Source organism: Paramisgurnus dabryanus, chromosome 7 (genome assembly GCF_030506205.2).
Source record: "Paramisgurnus dabryanus chromosome 7, PD_genome_1.1, whole genome shotgun sequence".
NCBI classification, from domain to species: domain Eukaryota; kingdom Metazoa; phylum Chordata; class Actinopteri; order Cypriniformes; family Cobitidae; genus Paramisgurnus; species Paramisgurnus dabryanus.
This window is the reverse complement of record NC_133343.1, coordinates 41,008,000-41,027,118: the sequence shown is the minus strand read 5'-3', so window position 1 is coordinate 41,027,118 and position 19,119 is coordinate 41,008,000. Positions and strand designations below refer to the sequence as shown.

Genomic DNA, 19,119 nt, shown 5'->3' with positions numbered 1-19,119 from the left:
CAAAAATAAATTTCAGCAAATGCAAACTTCAATCAAACATAGTAAGAGGTGAAGTATAGCTTTAGCCTACAGAAATGCTTATTGCATTAATTTTTAAAAGTGTGCGAGGTCCGTGCACATCCTCCGCTAGCAACAAAGAAATAGCTAAGCGCAAGCGGCTAAACGAGCATTAAATATTAATGACGTTGAGTTTATTGTTTTTATTAATTTATATTCACAAAACTTATCAACAAAACATTGATTAAAATTAAGAGAGAAATTATGTTTAATGAAATTCATTTTAAAGTAGCAAACAAAACTTAAATTAAACTCGAAAATAATGTCTAACCCAATACAATTCTCCCTTCATATTGGCCTTTACAATGCCCTATGGCGTTTAAAATTGCAGTCTATCTTTCGTAATAAGCTAACTAAATTTAAACAAAACATAAACAAAATTACAACAATATTCAAACTCAACAATACTCAAACATAAATATAAAACAGACATTATCTATAAGGATACATGTTAAAACAATCCAATATAGCGTTTATAATAGCTGGTTGGTAGATGTTTACTATTTTTGGCAAAACCTCCGTTGCAAACCTCCATTTACCTGAATAAAATTATTTTTACTTTGAAAATGATGCGCTGTCACGTTAACATCAGCTGTTTGTTTACATAAGACTCCATCTTCGTTCATTTACACTCAGCGCAACGTCCGAGTTCTCAAACTAAAACAGGGTCTGCAGCGTTTGCGAACAAATCCGTTTATGAGGGTCAAAAACGGTGGTGTAGTGTAGATGAAAGGCGTAAACATAGCAAAAGTAACACGTTTTAAAGGATAAACGCATTAATGTAAACATAGCCTAAGTTAAGTTCTAACTTAAAATTATGTTTTTTCCAAACAGTTTTTAAAAAGATAGTGCCTTACTCTATGAATTATATTTGTCTCTCATTATACTATATCTGTGAATATATGTATAAACCTGCAGTCATACTTAATACTATTAAATAGAAATCAAATTTTTTATGTGAGAGCTATAGTTTGAAGTAGCTCTGTATCTCTTCTCTAGACTTACCCTTTTTACATGCAGCTCTTTGTCAGATACAGAACTCATTTATTTTAAATACGCATTCGCATTTTTCAGACACGTTGGGCCGTGAAAGGGACATGGAAAATGAAAGTATATCCCGCTACCTTTCACTCTACGTTCTCTGTGAGTTACATGCATCCTTTACATATGGATAACGTATCATTAGCGATTAGTCACGCTACTTTCAAAAGTGCAACTGAATTGTTATAGAAGGTGCTGTGTCAGGTATGAAAATAATTTTTTTTGTCCACTGGTAGTTTTCAAAATTTCGAAATCCACCAGCCACTCAATGTTTTTACCAGCCACTTTCTTGTTTTTAACTGAGAATGTGTAACTACATGTGAAAATTAATACTACAAGATCTACAATACTTTTTACAAGCAGTTTGTTTTATCTTAAGTCTCAATGAAATACTGATATTTTCTCGTTCTCTTTTATAAACACACAAACCTAACTGATATACATTTCATTAAATGAGTAGGGCAGATTAAGTTAAACAAACACCAGTAACACTTTATTTTACGACCCACAAAGTACCGCGTAATGAAACTGAATTTACAGGTTACCTATTTGTAACAACAGAGTACCTCTACAGTTAGTACTTGTAGGTATAAGAGAACAATATTTTAGGTTTGGGGTAATAAGGGGGTAAGAATATATGGAAAATGATAAATGATTTATTCTGTAAGTATTTCATTACTACAGGGTACCTATTGTAATATTACGTGGTATGTATGACTTACGTCTATGGGTAATATGGTCTATTGATTTTTTTTGTTGTTATTTTTTTCCATATTTGCTACTTACCTGATGAAAGTGTATTGTATAGCCCACAGTTGATGTCTACAGCCCATGTCTGCAAATAAAATATAACAGCACAATAAAAATAATAGCAACTTGTACCTCTTTGATCTGTATATGTATACAGGAGTTACCAGCATAGTTCCCGCAGGGGTCTTAAAAAGTCTAAAATTCAGAATTTTAAATTTAAGGCTTTAAAAAGTCTTAAAAACACCCAGATTTTTATCCCAGGTCTTAAATTTAATTTACCCAAGTCTTAAATTTCTTACCTCTGTTCATTCCCGAAAAGCGTTATACGCAGAATATAAAATAGTAATTTAAAACGCTGAAGAACTAACTTAATCAGTGGCGTAAGCAGAAAGTGTATGATGGTGGGTGAAGGAAAATTAGAACATTCCCACATCCGCATATCCTTGAAATATGAATATTAACCGTGCTTTGAATAATCATGATTTTATTATTGCATTATTAATGATTGCATTGCCTTTAATCTTAAAGATTTTAAGAATAGCTTTGAGTATTAACCTTTAGCATATAGTACTAAAGTTAGAATAGTCTAGCAGGCTTAGAGATATGATTCCATTGTATATGGGTTTTGATAGTTGACTTTTAAATGTCATGTGCAAATTTAGCAGGCTTGGAGTTTTTTCGGTATGTATGTATGTGTGTTTTTTAACTTTTGCTTTGCAGAGACACCTGGGGAGAAAAACAGGATGTCGGGGCAGGGTGAAATAACGGTCATAGCTATTTATAACAGGATGAACTTCTAAAACAGAAGTACAACTTTCCATCGAACGGGTCTGGTGAACCTTTAAGAAAGAAGTAAAACTTTCCATCGAACAGGCCCCCACCAAACTGCACATATATATATTTTGGGTCAGAGGGAGAGGCAGATTAGATCAACCGCTTCTCGGGGGATTTGTTTCTGCATTGGTGTTGTGTAAAGACAGGGACAGTTTTTGACCCAGAGCTCTGTAATATTTCATTTGAGATACTTATTAAAAATAATTTGATTTGAGTTACGTGTCTGATCTCCTCATTAAGAACATGCAGGACGATTAAAGTCCAACAATTGGTGACCCCATCGACGTGATGAGGAGGACTGGACATCATTGATTTTTCTTCTCGACATTCCACTTGCGCAAAATAGGAAAGGTAAGCAGATACCTGTTATATCAAAATTCTGCTTTATTTAAATGTCGTGAAGAATGATTAATGATATGATACAATGATTATTGTCATTTTTATCTAAATTTCATATATCTCAAATGAACTATTAAATGTGTCAATAAAATTAAAAAGGAAATAACAATTATTCGGTTAAAATAAAATAAAATAAAAATTGTGAAACGAAAGAAAGGAAATATTGTTATAACTGGTCCGGGACCAGGAGGCGTTTGGAACGCAGAATTGGAAACCCGGCACTGACGAGTGTTTTGTGGGTTATTCCAAAATTAGGGTCCGGGACCCGAACGTGGACACGTACCAAGTTGTTAACGTAGGACAAATTTGATAGTGTTCTGGGAACACGTTGCGGTTGGACCGCGGGAATAAAATACAGTAGAATAGGACTTAGTGTTCTGGGAACACGTTGCGGTTGGACCGCGGGAATAGAATACAGTAGAATAGGATTTAGTGTTCTGGGAACACAGAGCGGTTGGACCGCGATACATAGAGATTGAAGTGGGTTTCATACCCGAGAAAGTGGTCAGGGACCACGGGCAACGCAGCGGTTGGACCGCATAAAGAGAAAGTGAAAGTGGTAAGAAAGCCACGAAATAGTCGAAAATACGAAGAGAATATTGGTATTTGAAAAAGTTTTATTGTAAGCAATATTGTTAAGTTGTGCTAAAGAATAGGAATTTGAAACTTACTGAAGATTGTACGAAATGGCTGCTTATTTTTAAATGTGCTGTTTATTTGCGCTGTTTGCTACCGGTATATTATCAGCTTTACTGTGAGTATATTTTAATTCAACTTCTTCTTTGGATAAATATTTTTATTGATTTTTGCTGCCAGTGAATTGCAATTCAGTGTTATCTTTTTACGAAATATTTTTGCTATTATTCAATTCCACGATTAGTACATTTTTATTCAATTTTCTATTTTTCCTATTAACAAGTTTTTACTTAATCTTATATCTTAGGTTTTAATTAAATTTTCTATTTTTCTTATTCAATTTTATTATCATTGATTTTTACTTAATTGTATATCTTAAATTTTGATTTAATTTTCTATTTTTACGAAGACATTTTATTTTGAGTCAGATTTATGATCAGTAAATTTTAATTTAGCATCCTAAAATCTGAGTATTGTCTAGATTTATTATAAGTAAAATCGTAATTCAGTTTTTATGTGTTCAATTACTAATCGTTTTACTGTAAGTGAAGTTGGAATAAAATTTCTAGTTTTAAAAGCCGTCGGATTCCGTCTTTAAAAAATTTATTGTGGTTGCAATTTACTGTCAGCAAATTTTAACTCAATTTGTAGAAAAGCATATTTTATATCCTGTGTATATTGTATTTTACTATTGTGTGTATTTGGGGGATTTTGTTTAGTATTATTTCATTTACACGGTACAAGCGTAGACGGATCCAGTTTTTATTTTGTTTTATTGATGTGAATGTGTGATTCTCCGGAGTTGTCTAGTGTTATTTCATGTTTAAAGGAGTAGACGTTTCTGCAGTATATTTTATGTTTATTGTATTTTAGTGTGGATGTCCATTTTCTTATTTCATTCCGGGGTGTGACTCGGGAAGAAAGAGTAGTTTCTTTATACTTGATTTCAAAATATATTGAAATGGATATTTGTTCTCGGTGAATTGATTACAAGAAGAGATTGTTTCATTTCTAACAAGATTTAAGAGTAAGGAAGAGAAAACTGTGAACTTCTCAGCTCGGAGCGTAATTTAGTTTCACTTTAGAAGCTGTGCTCTCATTCTGGTTCCTTTCCGTGACGGGCTGGTAGTTTTACTTTCATTTTGAAGAAAAATACAACTGAAAGAAGTTATATGTTATAGATTGTCAAAGCCGAAAAGGGCGTAGGGAAGAGAAATACACCCAGTCCGAGAGAGATAATAGACGAAAAGTGTAGAAGTAGAGAGATTCAAACGATTACTGATATTTAATAATTTCGATTGCAGTAGTGGAACAGGGTTTAATAGAACTCAGCCGACTTTGTCTGAAACTAAGCCGTGGTTATCATAAAAGCATATGGTGCCTGTGAATTGATTGAGACGCGTATTGGATGCATTGTTTCGAGCCGTAATAAGAATATTGTAACTTTCAGGAAAACTTAGAAAATTAGTGAGATCAGCAAGAGATTTGAGAAGTGCTGGTTGTTTTATGGAAATTGACATTTGAACGTGTGATAAGAAATAGATGTTATTGATGTGAACTTTAATTTCAATTTTGACAAGTATTGAAGGCCCTTACATTTTAATTTTGGCAAAGCTTATGTGTAGTTTCTAATTTTAACAAGTATTACATATTATTAAATTTTTTTTTTTTTTTTTTTTTGGATAAATTTTGTTTTTTACTTTAACCAGCATTGCATATTCTTACATTTTAATTTTGATAAATTTTATTTTTAACTTTAACCAGTATGACATATTGTTACATTTTTTAACTTTGATAGATGTTGTTTTTTAATATGTCCTAAACATCATTACAGTTTTGAGATTTTAAATTTCTAATTTGACAAGTTTTATATAGTGAATGTAGTTTGAATTCTGACAGAAGTTACATATTGCCAGAATAAATTTGATTTAAGTTTTGACAACATCTTGAATCCTTTTTAACCATCATCAAGCAAGAGTTGAATACTATTACATTTTCATTTCAAGAAGAAGTAACAATACTGAATTTTATTGTCTGGCAATAGTATTAAAGTGAACTTTAATTTTAATAAGAAGAGGTGATTGTTGTTCGTTTGACTAAGAAAACACAGAAAATAATTTTGTGAGAATTTTTGTGTATTTACAGAAGGACTGACAGCAAATAACATTGAGAGGAAGAATAAACGAGATATTCAGGGTAAGACATATTTTAGTGGAAGATAACATGAAGACTCTTAAAGAGCAATGGGAGGCAGCCGTAGAACAGCTTTTGAGTGGGTTAGAAGAAAGAGAAAGGCTCAAAAAGACTCAGAAATTGCAAGAAATGTATGAAGAATGGAAACAACTTAAGGGTTACGAAGATAGGACGAAGACAAGTTTGAAAGAGCAAGTAATTGTTCAAGAAAGTGAAGCGCACAGGAAGTTTCAGAGAGAGGACAAAAAGGAAGTGGGGTTTCTAGCTAGAAAGAAGCATGACAAGGAAGTGAAGAGACTACGTGAAGAGTTTCATTTGTGGCATAGTATGGCAGTTAGTTGTGTGGCTTTGGTACAGTTGGATAGAGAGAGACAAGAGACAGAAAAGAAAGTAGAAATAAAAAAGAGTGACCTTAAAGAGAAGGAAGCAAACAAAATTCAAGAGGGGAGGGAAATAGCATCCATATATCCAGCACTGCCACCCACTGCTCCACCTCCATATGCCCCGCCCCATACACAGTTGCCAGTATTTGAAGTACAAAAGGGTGTGTTGGACATGGAGCAGCGGGAGGGAAATCGCTGGAAAATAAAATCAGGGAAATTAAATTTAATAACAGAAAACGAGACAGAGGAGAGAGAAATAGCACGAGAAACAGCTGAATTGATGAGAACACATAGAGAGCAAGCGGCACAGGCAGAACAGAAGATGGCAGCTCTGGAGAAAGAACTGAGGGAACAATGGAATAGCGTAGTACAGGAAAGGACATTTCAACCCGGAGCACAAAGCACCCCAGGAGAAACATTGAGTAGCAGATTCATAACAGTGGACGAGACTGGGAGTCAGATAGAGGTTGAAGAACAGGGAACATATCCAGTTGAAATCAGAGGAGAAATGAAGGTGGGTAAGAGGATGAAAGAGGAGAGCAGATATAACTACAGTATACAGACACCAAAGAAAGAACAGGAAGAAGATGAACAGGAATGTAGGGAACTACATCTCATTCGTAGGGTACCTAATATCTGCCCCCTAGTGGAGACAAGTGGAAAGGTAGAATACAAACCATGGTCATTCACAGACATGGGAGCTATCCTTGCAAAGCTACCTCATATCACGAGTGGTGGGGGTAAATGGATAGGGAAGGTAATAACTTTGACACAAGGGCATACGTTGGCGATCGGAGACCTTAGAGCATTATTGGGACAGGTACTGACCGTAGGACAGATTACGGAAATTGAGCGAGAGTCAGGAACGGTAGGATTATATGATGACTATCCATACTGTCGAGTTGCATCAGATTGGGGAAAGGCACTGCGAAAGCTGTACCCAGCGCCAGCAGGCACCCTTTACAATATAAAATTTTCTCCAAAAGGGGAAGAAACAGCAGCAGCATATCTGAGTCGATGCAAAGGAGAGTGGGAAGAGCAAACGGGCTCATCCACATTCAGATAGAATACAGGAACAGATATTCAGAGCTGCTGTATTGGAAGGGACTCCTAAATCTGTACAGGATGAAATAAAAGCCAACCCCGACTTACCAGGTGCTTTATGTGAGGTTTGGGAACGACATTTCCCTCATCACATGTCTAGGGCGAACGAAAAAGAAAAAGAAAAGGTAGGGGAAGTAAAGGAATTGAAAAAACAGTTGCTAAAATTACAGTTGCAGGAAGCAAGATCTAAATTAAATGAAGAAAAAGGGAAAAAGAAGGATATACAAATGGTAGTTCAGGAGATGAAAGCCCCTCCAAGATATAACAAAGAACAGGAAGTTGACCCATCAAATGTTAAATGGGAGAGAACCACCCAAAGACCAATGTATTACTCCAATAGAGGTAGGGGTGGGGATTACAATAGGGGGAGGGGAAGAGTGCAGTATCAGGAAGGGTGTTTCCGTTGTGGTCGTCCGGGACACTTCGTCCGTGATTGTCGGCAACCTGAACTCGGAGCCCCACAGAGACCGTCTCGGGGCAGAGGCCATAACCCACACATGGCCCCTAACGTGGAAAAAGCACCACGACCACACTCGCAGTACCCTTTGTCCACTGGAGGGGAAAGGGAGTGGTACTGAGACAGCCCACGGAACGACCTCAGCAGGGTCAGGGCGGAACCCTTGCTGACTTTGGAGGTAAACACACGTCCTGTTGAATTCCTGGTGGATACTGGGGCAACATACTCCACACTGAACTTTGAACTTCCAAAAAATCTTATTTCAGACGAAACCACTGAAGTAAGGGGGTTTTCCGGGGCTATAACTAGACTGCCATTCTCCAAAGAACTTACAGTGCTGTGCATGAAAAAACAATCACTGACTCACTCTTTTCTGCTGTCATATTCCTCACCGACAAATTTGTTGGGAAGAGACTTGCTAGTGAAACTTGGAGCTGAAATCCTATGCAGCCCAGAGGGGATTATAGTAACTGTGAAAAATGGTATCACCATGAACTGTTCCATCATGACCACAATGAGAACGCATGGACAATGGTTACTTTCTGCAAACACCTCTCCACAGGGAGCTGACATTTACTGGGGGAGGGTGCTTCTGGGGGACACAGGGGACACCCTGAACGATCTGTACTCTCAATGGGAACCTTGGATATTATCATTAGCGCCATACACCCAGCTGATAGATCCACTGCATGTCACTCTGTTTTATGATAGAACACAAGAGTACTGGTACCAAGAACAATTTGATAACATTGCAGGAGAACAGTGGGAAATTTTTGGGGCAGGAATATTGATAGGCAAAGAGGGAGTGGCAGGTATTGTAGAACTTACCCCCGAACAGGAACAATGGTACAAAATGAGGGAAGAGGCATCACCCCATATATCATTGTTAGTACACCCCCAACACCAAGCTAAAGATCTAGGACCAATGGTAAAGAAGGGAATACACTTAACAGATTGGAGGGAAACCCAACTTCCTGGTGTAAAATATTCATCTAGCTCAGGGTATTATTTGATCACACAGGAAACAAAAGACACTGTAGTGTTGGAACACGAATGGCTCACAAGATGGCATGGTAGGGAGAAAAGTGATCATGAAGATGCTGAAACAATGTTGAAAAGTTTGCCCGACCAGTTATGGACTCAGAGTCCCACAGATGTAGGGTTTTGTAAAAATTACCCAGAAATTTCGTTCGAGCTGACATGTGCTGATCCAATTTGGAGGCCTCAGTATAAGCACAAACCAAAGGCAGAGGAAGGTATCAAAGATACCATTGAAGGTTTGTTAACCGCAGGGGTTTTAGAGTATGCTGATTCCAATTGGAACACACCCATTCTGCCTGTGGAAAAACAAAACACAGGAAAATTCAGAATGGCACATGATTTGAGAACAATCAATCAAATCATTAAAACTCCAACTTTACCTGTTCCAAACCCATACACTTCTCTGAATGAAATCACTCAAAATCAATCATGGTATACTTGCATCGATCTCGCTAATGCTTTCTTCTGTTTACCCCTTGCAGAGCACTTAAGAGATATTTTCTCCTTCACCTACAGGGGGCGACAAATAAGATATTCCCGCATTCCGCAGGGATTCATTTTATCCCCTGGGATATTTAACCAGGCACTGAAAGATATGTTACAGGGAGTGAACTTGCCGGAGGGCACGACTCTGATTCAGTATGTAGATGATTTGTTACTGGCCGCAGAAACAGCAGAGCACTGTATCCAGGCCACACATGAAGTGCTCAAACGACTGTATGAACAAGGCTTCAAAGTGAACAAGAGCAAATTACAGGTATGTAGAAGGGAAGTTACTTTTCTAGGAAGAGTATTGTCAGCACAGGGATCAGGATTGTCCAGCCAACATCGAACCTCAATTTTGCAACATGCCAAACCAATTACAGTAAAAGATATGTTATCATTTCTTGGCTTGGCAGGTTTTAGCAGGAATTATATTCCAGCATATGCAGAGTTGACACGCCCACTAAGGGAAATGGTTAGGAAGGCAGGGCCAAGGGAACTAAGAGCAAAGTTAGCATGGGACACAGAGACAGAAAAAGCGTTCATAGATGTGAAGAGCAGTTTATCCATGGCAGCAGATTTGGCAAAACCAGATTATGACAAGCAATTTTTCCTAGATGTTTCACAGGGTAAGACTACAGTAAACGGAGTGTTGTTCCAGAAAGATCAGGGTAATCGGATAGTTCTTATGTACATCAGCATCTCACTGGATAACATTGAGGTAAGAGAACACCCATGTACCAGATATGCAGCAGGACTGGCAAAAATTGTGGACAAAGTTGGGCACATAGTACAGGGACATTGTTTAACAGTTCTCACTGCACATTCAGTGGTAGCTTATGTTAATTCAGCATCATTTACACTTTCCACTCTGAGACAGAGACGGTTGGAAAACTGTCTCGCACAACCAAATCTGGTTTTCACACATGAGGGCATAAACATGGCCTCATATTAGACAGAAGGAGAACCCCATGACTGTTGTATGACCGTGGAAAGGGAAGAGAAAATTAGACCAGATTTGTTGACACAAATCATTCCAGAGGGAGTTATGGTGTTTTCAGATGGATGTTGTTTCAGAGATTCGAGTGGAACACTGAGGTCAGGAATAGGTATTGCAGCACTGGAAGAGGAAGAGATTGAAATATTGATAGCAGAACCTTTACAGGGACATCAGTCAGCTCAGAGAGCAGAAATTGTGGCAATGACAAAGGCGCTAGAGTGGGGAGAAGGAAAAATAATCAACCTTTTTAGTGACTCTGCCTATGCAGTGGGTGCAGTTGTAACAGAATTGCCTAAGTGGAAAAGATGTGGTTTTATGGCAGCTAACAACAAACCTATTAAACATCAGGAAGACATCATAGCATTAGCAGCAGCTATTTTGAAACCCAAGCAGGTGGCAATCATAAAATGTAAAGGTCATGATAACAGTAACTCAGATGCGGCACAGGGTAACCGGATAGCCGACATGGCGGCAAAGCAAGGTGCAGGGTACGTCACACAAATGGTGTTACAAGATGCAGAACAGGAAGGTACCAATAACATTTTACCTGACCCAGACATAGCAGTAGAGCAACACAAAGCATCACCTGAGGAAAAGTCTATGTGGCTTCAAAAGGGGGCGGTACGTTTGAACAATGGCTGGGTAGGACCGGACGGTAAACCAGTAATTCCACCTAGTATGGTAAAACCCCTTATCACTCAAGCACACACCCCCTCACATGTTGGAATCAAACAAACCATTTCCAATCTTAACCAGTGGTGGCACCCATTCCTGGCTGCTACAGTTAAAGAATTTATCGCTAACTGCAGGGTGTGCTCCATACACAATGTACGTGCTGGAGTGAAATGTGCCGCAGGTGTCTTCCCGCCACGGGGACCTGGTGAGGAAGTGGTTATCGATTACACAGACATGGGGGAGAGAGTGGAAGGTAAACGTTATCTTTTGGTTTTCGTGGATGCGTTTTCAGGCTGGCCAGAGGCGTGGCTAACGGGGAAGGAAGATTCGATTTCGGTGATTAAGTGTTTGATTAACCAATACATTCCGCGTCACGGTTTTCCGAGAATCATTCGCTCAGACAACGGTACACATTTTAAGAATGCGGATTTGCGGAAGGTTGAGAGTGCACTGGGATTGCGTTTCCGTTTCGGTACCGTATACCATCCTCAGTCACAGGGTAAGGTCGAACGCATGAATCTCACGCTAAAAACAAAAATTGCAAAAATCTGTACACAAATGAAAGTGAACTGGGTCACGGCGTTGCCCTTGGCACTGTTGTCTGTACGGTCGTCCATTAACCGCATGACGTCATTTACACCGTTCGAACTTTTGACAGGTCGCTCATTTCCTGGTCCGTTCAACCCAGTGCACCCTGAACCGATTGATGATCTTGATCACAGAATGTACTTTACCAAGCTGAATGTTCTTGTCTCAAGCTTTTCCAAACAGAAAACCATCTCCCCGGCCCATCCAGACGCAGAAATCACTCCATCGGCAGAGTGGGTGCTTCTCAGGGTGTTTAAGCGGAAGTGGAACGAACCTCGTTGGACTGGGCCATACAGAGTGACTGAGCGCACAACACATAGTGTCAGAGTAGCTGGTAAAGGTGACACTTGGTTCCATTGGTCTTGTTGTTCCCCTACCAACCAACCAGAAAGATCGTTGGATACGGTAAGATTGGACCTGCAGGAACTGCAGGACCAAAAGGGGGAATCCAACACAGGGGAACAACAACAGGTTGACATTTCACAACAGCAGGTTGACATTTCCCAAAAGAACACAAAACTAACACTCAAAGAACTAAAGGGGGACTTATTCAACAGTCCAGAACATGAAGCATTAGCTCACTGCATTAGCAAAGATTGTGCATTTGGGAAAGGAATAGCATTGGAATTCAGAAAAAGATATGGAATAGACAAAGTAGTTAGACAACAGAAAGTGGTGGGACAGTGTGCGGTAACACAGGAAGGGCAAAGAACAATCTTTCACCTGATAACAAAAGAGAAAGCCAAAGATTTGCCAACATACGACACATTGAGACAGGCAATAAAGGAACTCAAAAAACACTGTGAAGAACAAAGAGTAAAAAAGTTGGCTATACCCAGGATTGGGTGTGGGTTGGACAGACTAGAGTGGGAAAAAGTAAGGGATGTAATCAAAGAAGAGTTCCAAAACACAGACATAATCATTACTGTGTATGTAAGGGAATAATAAGTGGAAAAAGAGGAGATTGTGATTTTCAAATATTTTACATTTGGACATTTTGAAAGTTTTAAATACTTTTACATTTTACCAGTTATGATTTTCATTTCACCAGTTTATGATTTTTCAAATATTTTACATTTCTATATTTTGAAAGTTTTAAATATTTTACATTTTACCATTTTATGATTTTCAGATATCGTAGTTTTTGATACCATTTTATGATTTTCAGATATCGTAAATTTTTCTACGTTGAGATTTTTCACATATTTTACATTTTACCATTTTATGATGTTCAAAATTTTTAACATTTTTCTAGTTTGAGATTTTTCAAATATTTTACATTTTTTCTATTTTTAGATTTTAAGATTTCACATTTAGATATTTTACAACTTTCAAGTATATTATAGTTTACAATTTTTTTTTATGATTTTTAAAATTTTTACATTTTTCTATTTTGAGATTTTTCAAATATTTTAAATTTTTCTATGATTTTTAAAGGTATTACATTTGACCATTCTTATGAGTTTCAAGTATTTTACATGTTACGATTTTTGAGAATTTCAAAGATTTCATATTTTTCTACATATTGTGATTTTCAAGGGTTTTACATTTTACAATATTTTATGATTTTCAAAGGACTTACATTTAAAATATATCCTTTTGTGAGCATCGATGAAGATATTTGATGACATTTTGCAATTTTCATATATGCCTTCAGGAGTATTTTTGAAGACAATTGTTTTACATGTTATAGATTATTTTACGAGGGCATTTTGAAGATATCTTACAGTAATTCTTTAGTTCTTTTGATATAGAGTTGTGTTTTACAGTTTGATTTTAACGTATGTGTTTCGAAGTTATTCTACATCCAGTTTAACTATATTTTACAGCTCTCATACATATTTTTACATCTGTTGTATGATTCTTTATTGTTGTTGGATGTTTTCACAGTTCTGTCCCATTAGTTGACAGTTTTCAGTAGAAGGACAATTAATCGATCGTCGTAGAATATTGTGAGGCCAAAAAGGATTACGTAAAAATTTATTGGCGTACTTGCGGTAGCGGCGGTTTAATAAATAAAAATAATAAATACATAAAAAACATTGGAGAGCAAAAATGAAGAAGATAGGAATATTACTGGTAACCACCTTTATAGGGATAACCAGCGGAGTGTTGTCCATAGAAATAGATCCGGAAACTAAACAAACAGTCTATTTCGATTTATGTAAAGTAATCGAGTGTGGAAACGATGAGGCAGCATGGCGAAAACATGATGTGTACGGTTGTCTGTGGCCCTCAAACGAAAAGCCAAGTGGGCCTTTCTGTCACTCGTGGAAATTTGACGTACATTGGTATACTCAACCAGGTTGGGTGCCGCAATCTCCGTTTTTCAGTAAAGCAACTAAATCAATTGAACGGTACAAATTTATAAGGAGCATGACATTTAGAAGAGGTGTAGGAGTAAACGGGGCAGGAATAAATCCGATAGTAATTGGGATACCCCCGTCGAAAAAATGTTTACCGATGTGGATAACAATAGGAGTAGACCTCACAGGGAAAGACCCAAAAGGGGTACTGGAGATAAAAGCAAAGAAAGTAAGAGTGGGGGAGAGCCTGGCGGAAAAAGTAGAGAAACTCAAGGATGATAAAGAGGCGGTGGTAGCATTCATAGCCACAGATGAGTTAATAAATGAGGAAGAGCAATGGGCGATGGAGACAGGTTATCAGGAAGAGAATAAGTGGTTGGATTGGGCGAGGTATACGGCCAGACAGGTAGGTGTGACAGAGTGCTTTGTTTGTGCTGGAGCAAGACCTAGGTTAGCAACCGTACCAATACAAGATAGAAACTGGACATGCATGGTAAGTTTATTCAATAAAGAGATAGCAGGGTGTGAAGAGTATGAGAGAGAATTCCCGCCAACGGACAGGGCAATACCACCTGGGGTACAGGTACATAAGGGGAACTATACGTGTTTTAGGAATGAGGAAAACCTAGGGGTGAATAGAGGATCGTTTGAGAAGGGATGGTGCAAAGATACAATATTGATTACAGACACAATCTGGGCAGGGGAATTGGCTAATCAAAGTAGATACAGGGCAGACATATGGTGGTTATGTGGAGACAGGAAGTTGCGGAGTAAGTTGAGAGGATCCTGGAAGGGAGAATGTACGTTGGTAAGATTAATAATGCCGTTCACAATTGTAAAAACCATGGAACAGGAAAATAAACACAGACGTAAGAGAGATGCGCCTGGAGGAGCATTCGACAATAGAGTATGGATAGATGGGGTAGGGGTACCAAGAGGCGTGCCGGACGAGTTTAAGGCCCGAGACCAAATCGCGGCGGGTTTCGAGTCCATCATTTTCTGGTGGTCAACGTTGAACAAAAATGTAGATTGGATTAATTACCTATACTATAACCAACAAAGATTCGTGAACTTTACAATTGACGCGGTAGAAGGGATAAAGCACCAGTTGGGTAACACTTCATTGATGACGCTGCAAAATAGGATCGCGCTTGACATGCTCCTAGCGGAACGCGGAGGTGTTTGTTCCATTATAGGTTCCGGATGCTGCACGTGGATCCCTAATAACACCGCGCCCGACGGCTCCATCACTAGGGCGCTAAACGGGTTAAAATCGCTACAGAAAGAATTGGCGGAAAACTCCGGAATTGATAACCCATTCAATAGCTGGATGACAAAATGGTTTGGGCAATACAGTGCGCTGATCACTTCATTGTTAATGTCCATCGCAGTGGCCGCGGCGATACTTGTAACCTGTGGGTGTTGTTGTATTCCATGTATCAGATCTTTGTGTAACAGGTGGATCGTGAAGACGGTGGAGGGGAAGGATCCTCCACCGTATCAGATGCCACTGCTGGGAGCAGTAGGGCTAAACGAAGAAGAACCAAAGGAGGAGGAGTCAGAGGTTGATCTCCTGTAAAGGAGATCAAAAGGGGGAATGAAGGAAAATTAGAACATTCCCACATCCGCATATCCTTGAAATATGAATATTAACCGTGCTTTGAATAATCATGATTTTATTATTGCATTATTAATGATTGCATTGCCTTTAATCTTAAAGATTTTAAGAATAGCTTTGAGTATTAACCTTTAGCATATAGTACTAAAGTTAGAATAGTCTAGCAGGCTTAGAGATATGATTCCATTGTATATGGCTTTTGATAGTTGACTTTTAAATGTCATGTGCAAATTTAGCAGGCTTGGAGTTTTTTCGGTATGTATGTATGTATGTGTGTTTTTTAACTTTTGCTTTGCAGAGACACCTGGGGAGAAAAACCGGATGTCGGGGCAGGGTGAAATAACGGTCATAGCTATTTATAACAGGATGAACTTCTAAAACAGAAGTACAACTTTCCATCGAACGGGTCTGGTGAACCTTTAAGAAAGAAGTAAAACTTTCCATCGAACAGGCCCCCACCAAACTGCACATATATATATTTTGGGTCAGAGGGAGAGGCAGATTAGATCAACCGCTTCTCGGGGGATTTGTTTCTGCATTGGTGTTGTGTAAAGACAGGGACAGTTTTTGACCCAGAGCTCTGTAATATTTCATTTGAGATACTTATTAAAAATAATTTGATTTGAGTTACGTGTCTGATCTCCTCATTAAGAACATGCAGGACGATTAAAGTCCAACATGGGTCTCTAAAAAGAAACGTTCCGCACTTTGTCATAATCCACGCAAATCGTGCCATAAGCTATATTTCAGGTGTTGTGATCTGACTGTGGGTTTGGCGAGAAACAATCCTTAACTTTAGTTTTGTATAAGCAAAAATCTTTTTCGGGTTAATTTATAAGCCCGTGGCTTACCTGAGCATTTGCCAGGTTCTGAAACATAGAGGACACAGAAGCGAACCAAAATCAATGCTGCTTTATTGAAAATCAACTTAAACAGTCGGGCCGTCGAGTCACGAGACACCAACAGCGTGTCAACTTTAGTGTTACACAGTTTTATATTTTAGACTTTAATATTGCTCTCTGCTGCAATGCACTCGAACCTTCCCTTCAACGCGCTTTCCCTTCAGCTCTCCACATACATCAGCGATTGGCAGACGGAAAGCAAGAAAGTGCCGTAATAAACCATATATTTCAAAAAAGTGCAATTGTCGTCTTTTAGGAACAATTCATACTTTTTTATTGCGCAAATGCTTCAGGAGTTACGGTTAAATGAACAGCGGTAGAATCAGAGCCCTTTCGCATAGGCAGGCTGCTGCATACGGCATCGCCTGGTTTATTTAAGTTAACTGAGCATACAATTCACAAGTCATAAACATATTACAACAATTAACGATTACCTAAGAATAATAATCAATGTTTTAAAGTTAATTTTAAAGTAAATATTCTGAAATAAGACAGTCTTTATGACGTATCCATCTTAGAAATGCGACCCTTCGGAGGCTACAGCCTTCGGATTGAGAAACGGTCTTAGTGGATAACGTTAGCAACACATATCAAACAGCATTTTAATGGTAAATTTCATTTTCTTAATGCAGATTAATCAGTTATTGTGTAATTAGAGAGGCTATTAAATGTGATGGCGGTATATAGTGCATATTTATGCATAAAACGTATGGGTGGAGTGTTTTTTTGGCTCTGTGATTCTGTATTCAATTAAATGCAATACATTAATTTATTAATAACTTGTTTAATAAAATGCATATATTAATGCTTTTAGGGATTAATAATAATTGAAAGTGATCTTTTGTCCTTTGTAAATTTATAAACAGGCACAAGATATATACACAGCACACAGTCATTTGTACATTAAACATTATTCCTGGGCAGGGATTAGCTTAAACCAGGACTAGGCCTTAGTTTAATTATGACATATAACTAGTTTTAATAAACATGCCTTACTAAAACCATTACTTGTGTGCATTTTGATGTATTTTAAGATATGTCCGTGCAAATTGTTTTCAAGTTTGGAAAGCTCTTAAAACTAGTCTTATCCCTGTCTGGGAAACCTCCCATATAAGCGTACGTACTACAGAGTGTGATGCATTTTAAAGCTTTAAAGTTGTATGAGGCAGTGTAAAACTAGGCACAAACCAGCAGCTGACCATACTAACTGATCTAATATTAGTGGATTTTATTTATCAAAAAACATTGTTGATAGAATTTTATAAAAATACTACTTAAACATATTAGTGTGATGTATAAATATTGTAAATCAATGCATTTCTTGACTATTAATTAAGAAAAATCACAGCTCTTTGCCTCCAACTCAATGTATTTCAATGGCTCACTATAGCACTATTCGGACGGGATTAGTTTTCCAAACAACATTTGAGTTTCAACGTGTCCCCCAGGACGTCTGTGATTTTTATGTACTGATTCAGACGGGATTAAAATGATTCAGGCTATTCCAGAGATGGGATTGTCTGTTTCATGCATTTGGGCGTTGCAAAAGAGCACGTGCTCTGGATACGCGTGTTTGTAATGTTTAAAATTTTGCTTTAAATGTAAAATTATGACAGAACATGTAATTTATAAATTTAATTTAAACAAATCAAAATAAAATATACAAATCCTACTAAAGTAACGTTAGCCTACGTGTTTTATATAACTGTCTGCTTATAATAAACCGAAAGAAATGAAGAAATAATGATTAATAACAATTTATTATCTTTATTAATTAACATTACCATTCCGGAGTTGACCAACTTTGAACCAAGTTTCTTATAACGTTACTGATATTACATTGGCCAGTCTTAACAGTGTTTGATATTCAGCTCGTCTTGTTTTAATTATTTTATTTTGCCGTTTGCGTAAAAACATCCATATCTGAATGAACAGGACTCAGGAAATGCAATATACGCGCATTAGTAAGACCTTACGGCAGATCACGTTGGCCAAAACACAAAAGGAACCGCGTTTTCAAAAGATATTGCGGGCAAACACAGACATTTGTTTTTGGGATTAAATTTCTCAGAGGACCTCTGAGTTCGGCAAAAAACAATAGGTAAATTGCTCTGGAATTCTTACGGAGGTCATCAGAGAAAAACACAGACATGGCCGATTCGGACGGGATTAAAAACACAGAGGACCTCTGAGAAGCACGATTTTCTCAGAGGTCCCCCTGTAAAACTAATCCCGTCCGAAAAGTGCTTATGAGCCATTTTAGGGCTTCTATTGTCAGAAGTCTCTTCCGGCTATGGGTAAAATTTGTCGGTGCCAACACTCGCAGTCTAATAGAGTTAAGCATAATGTATTTCCATGTATTTTGATTATCTGTTTTAAAACTGTGTTCATTTTATATTTTTCTATAACTGAATCAATAAAAATAGAACGTTTTGAGAATTTCTGAGATCATTTGAATGCTTCTAGTAATGTGTCGTGTTGGTCTTAAATTTTACTCATAATGGTCTTAAAAGGTCTTAAAAAGGTCTTAAATTTAACTTGCTGAAACCTGCAAGAACCCTGTACCAGGTAACTCTTATATTTGCGGGCAGTAAATTGAAGTGGTGCTTATTCCCCGCTTGTTCTGTGTATGTGTAGTATAGTGATATCGCG

At 37.8% G+C, this 19,119-nt stretch overlaps 1 protein-coding gene across 1 annotated transcript; it reads left to right on the top strand.

Annotated features, from left to right (window-relative positions):
* The first annotated feature begins 2,263 nt into the window (after positions 1 to 2,263).
* LOC135734371 (uncharacterized) lies at positions 2,264 to 7,359 on the top strand. The gene is made up of 2 exons (XM_073815269.1): positions 2,264 to 3,033; positions 5,863 to 7,359. Exon 2 carries the CDS (start codon positions 5,941 to 5,943, stop codon positions 7,357 to 7,359), a length of 1,419 nt encoding a protein of 472 aa, XP_073671370.1. The 5' UTR covers positions 2,264 to 3,033; positions 5,863 to 5,940.
* The last annotated feature ends 11,760 nt before the right edge of the window (positions 7,360 to 19,119 follow it).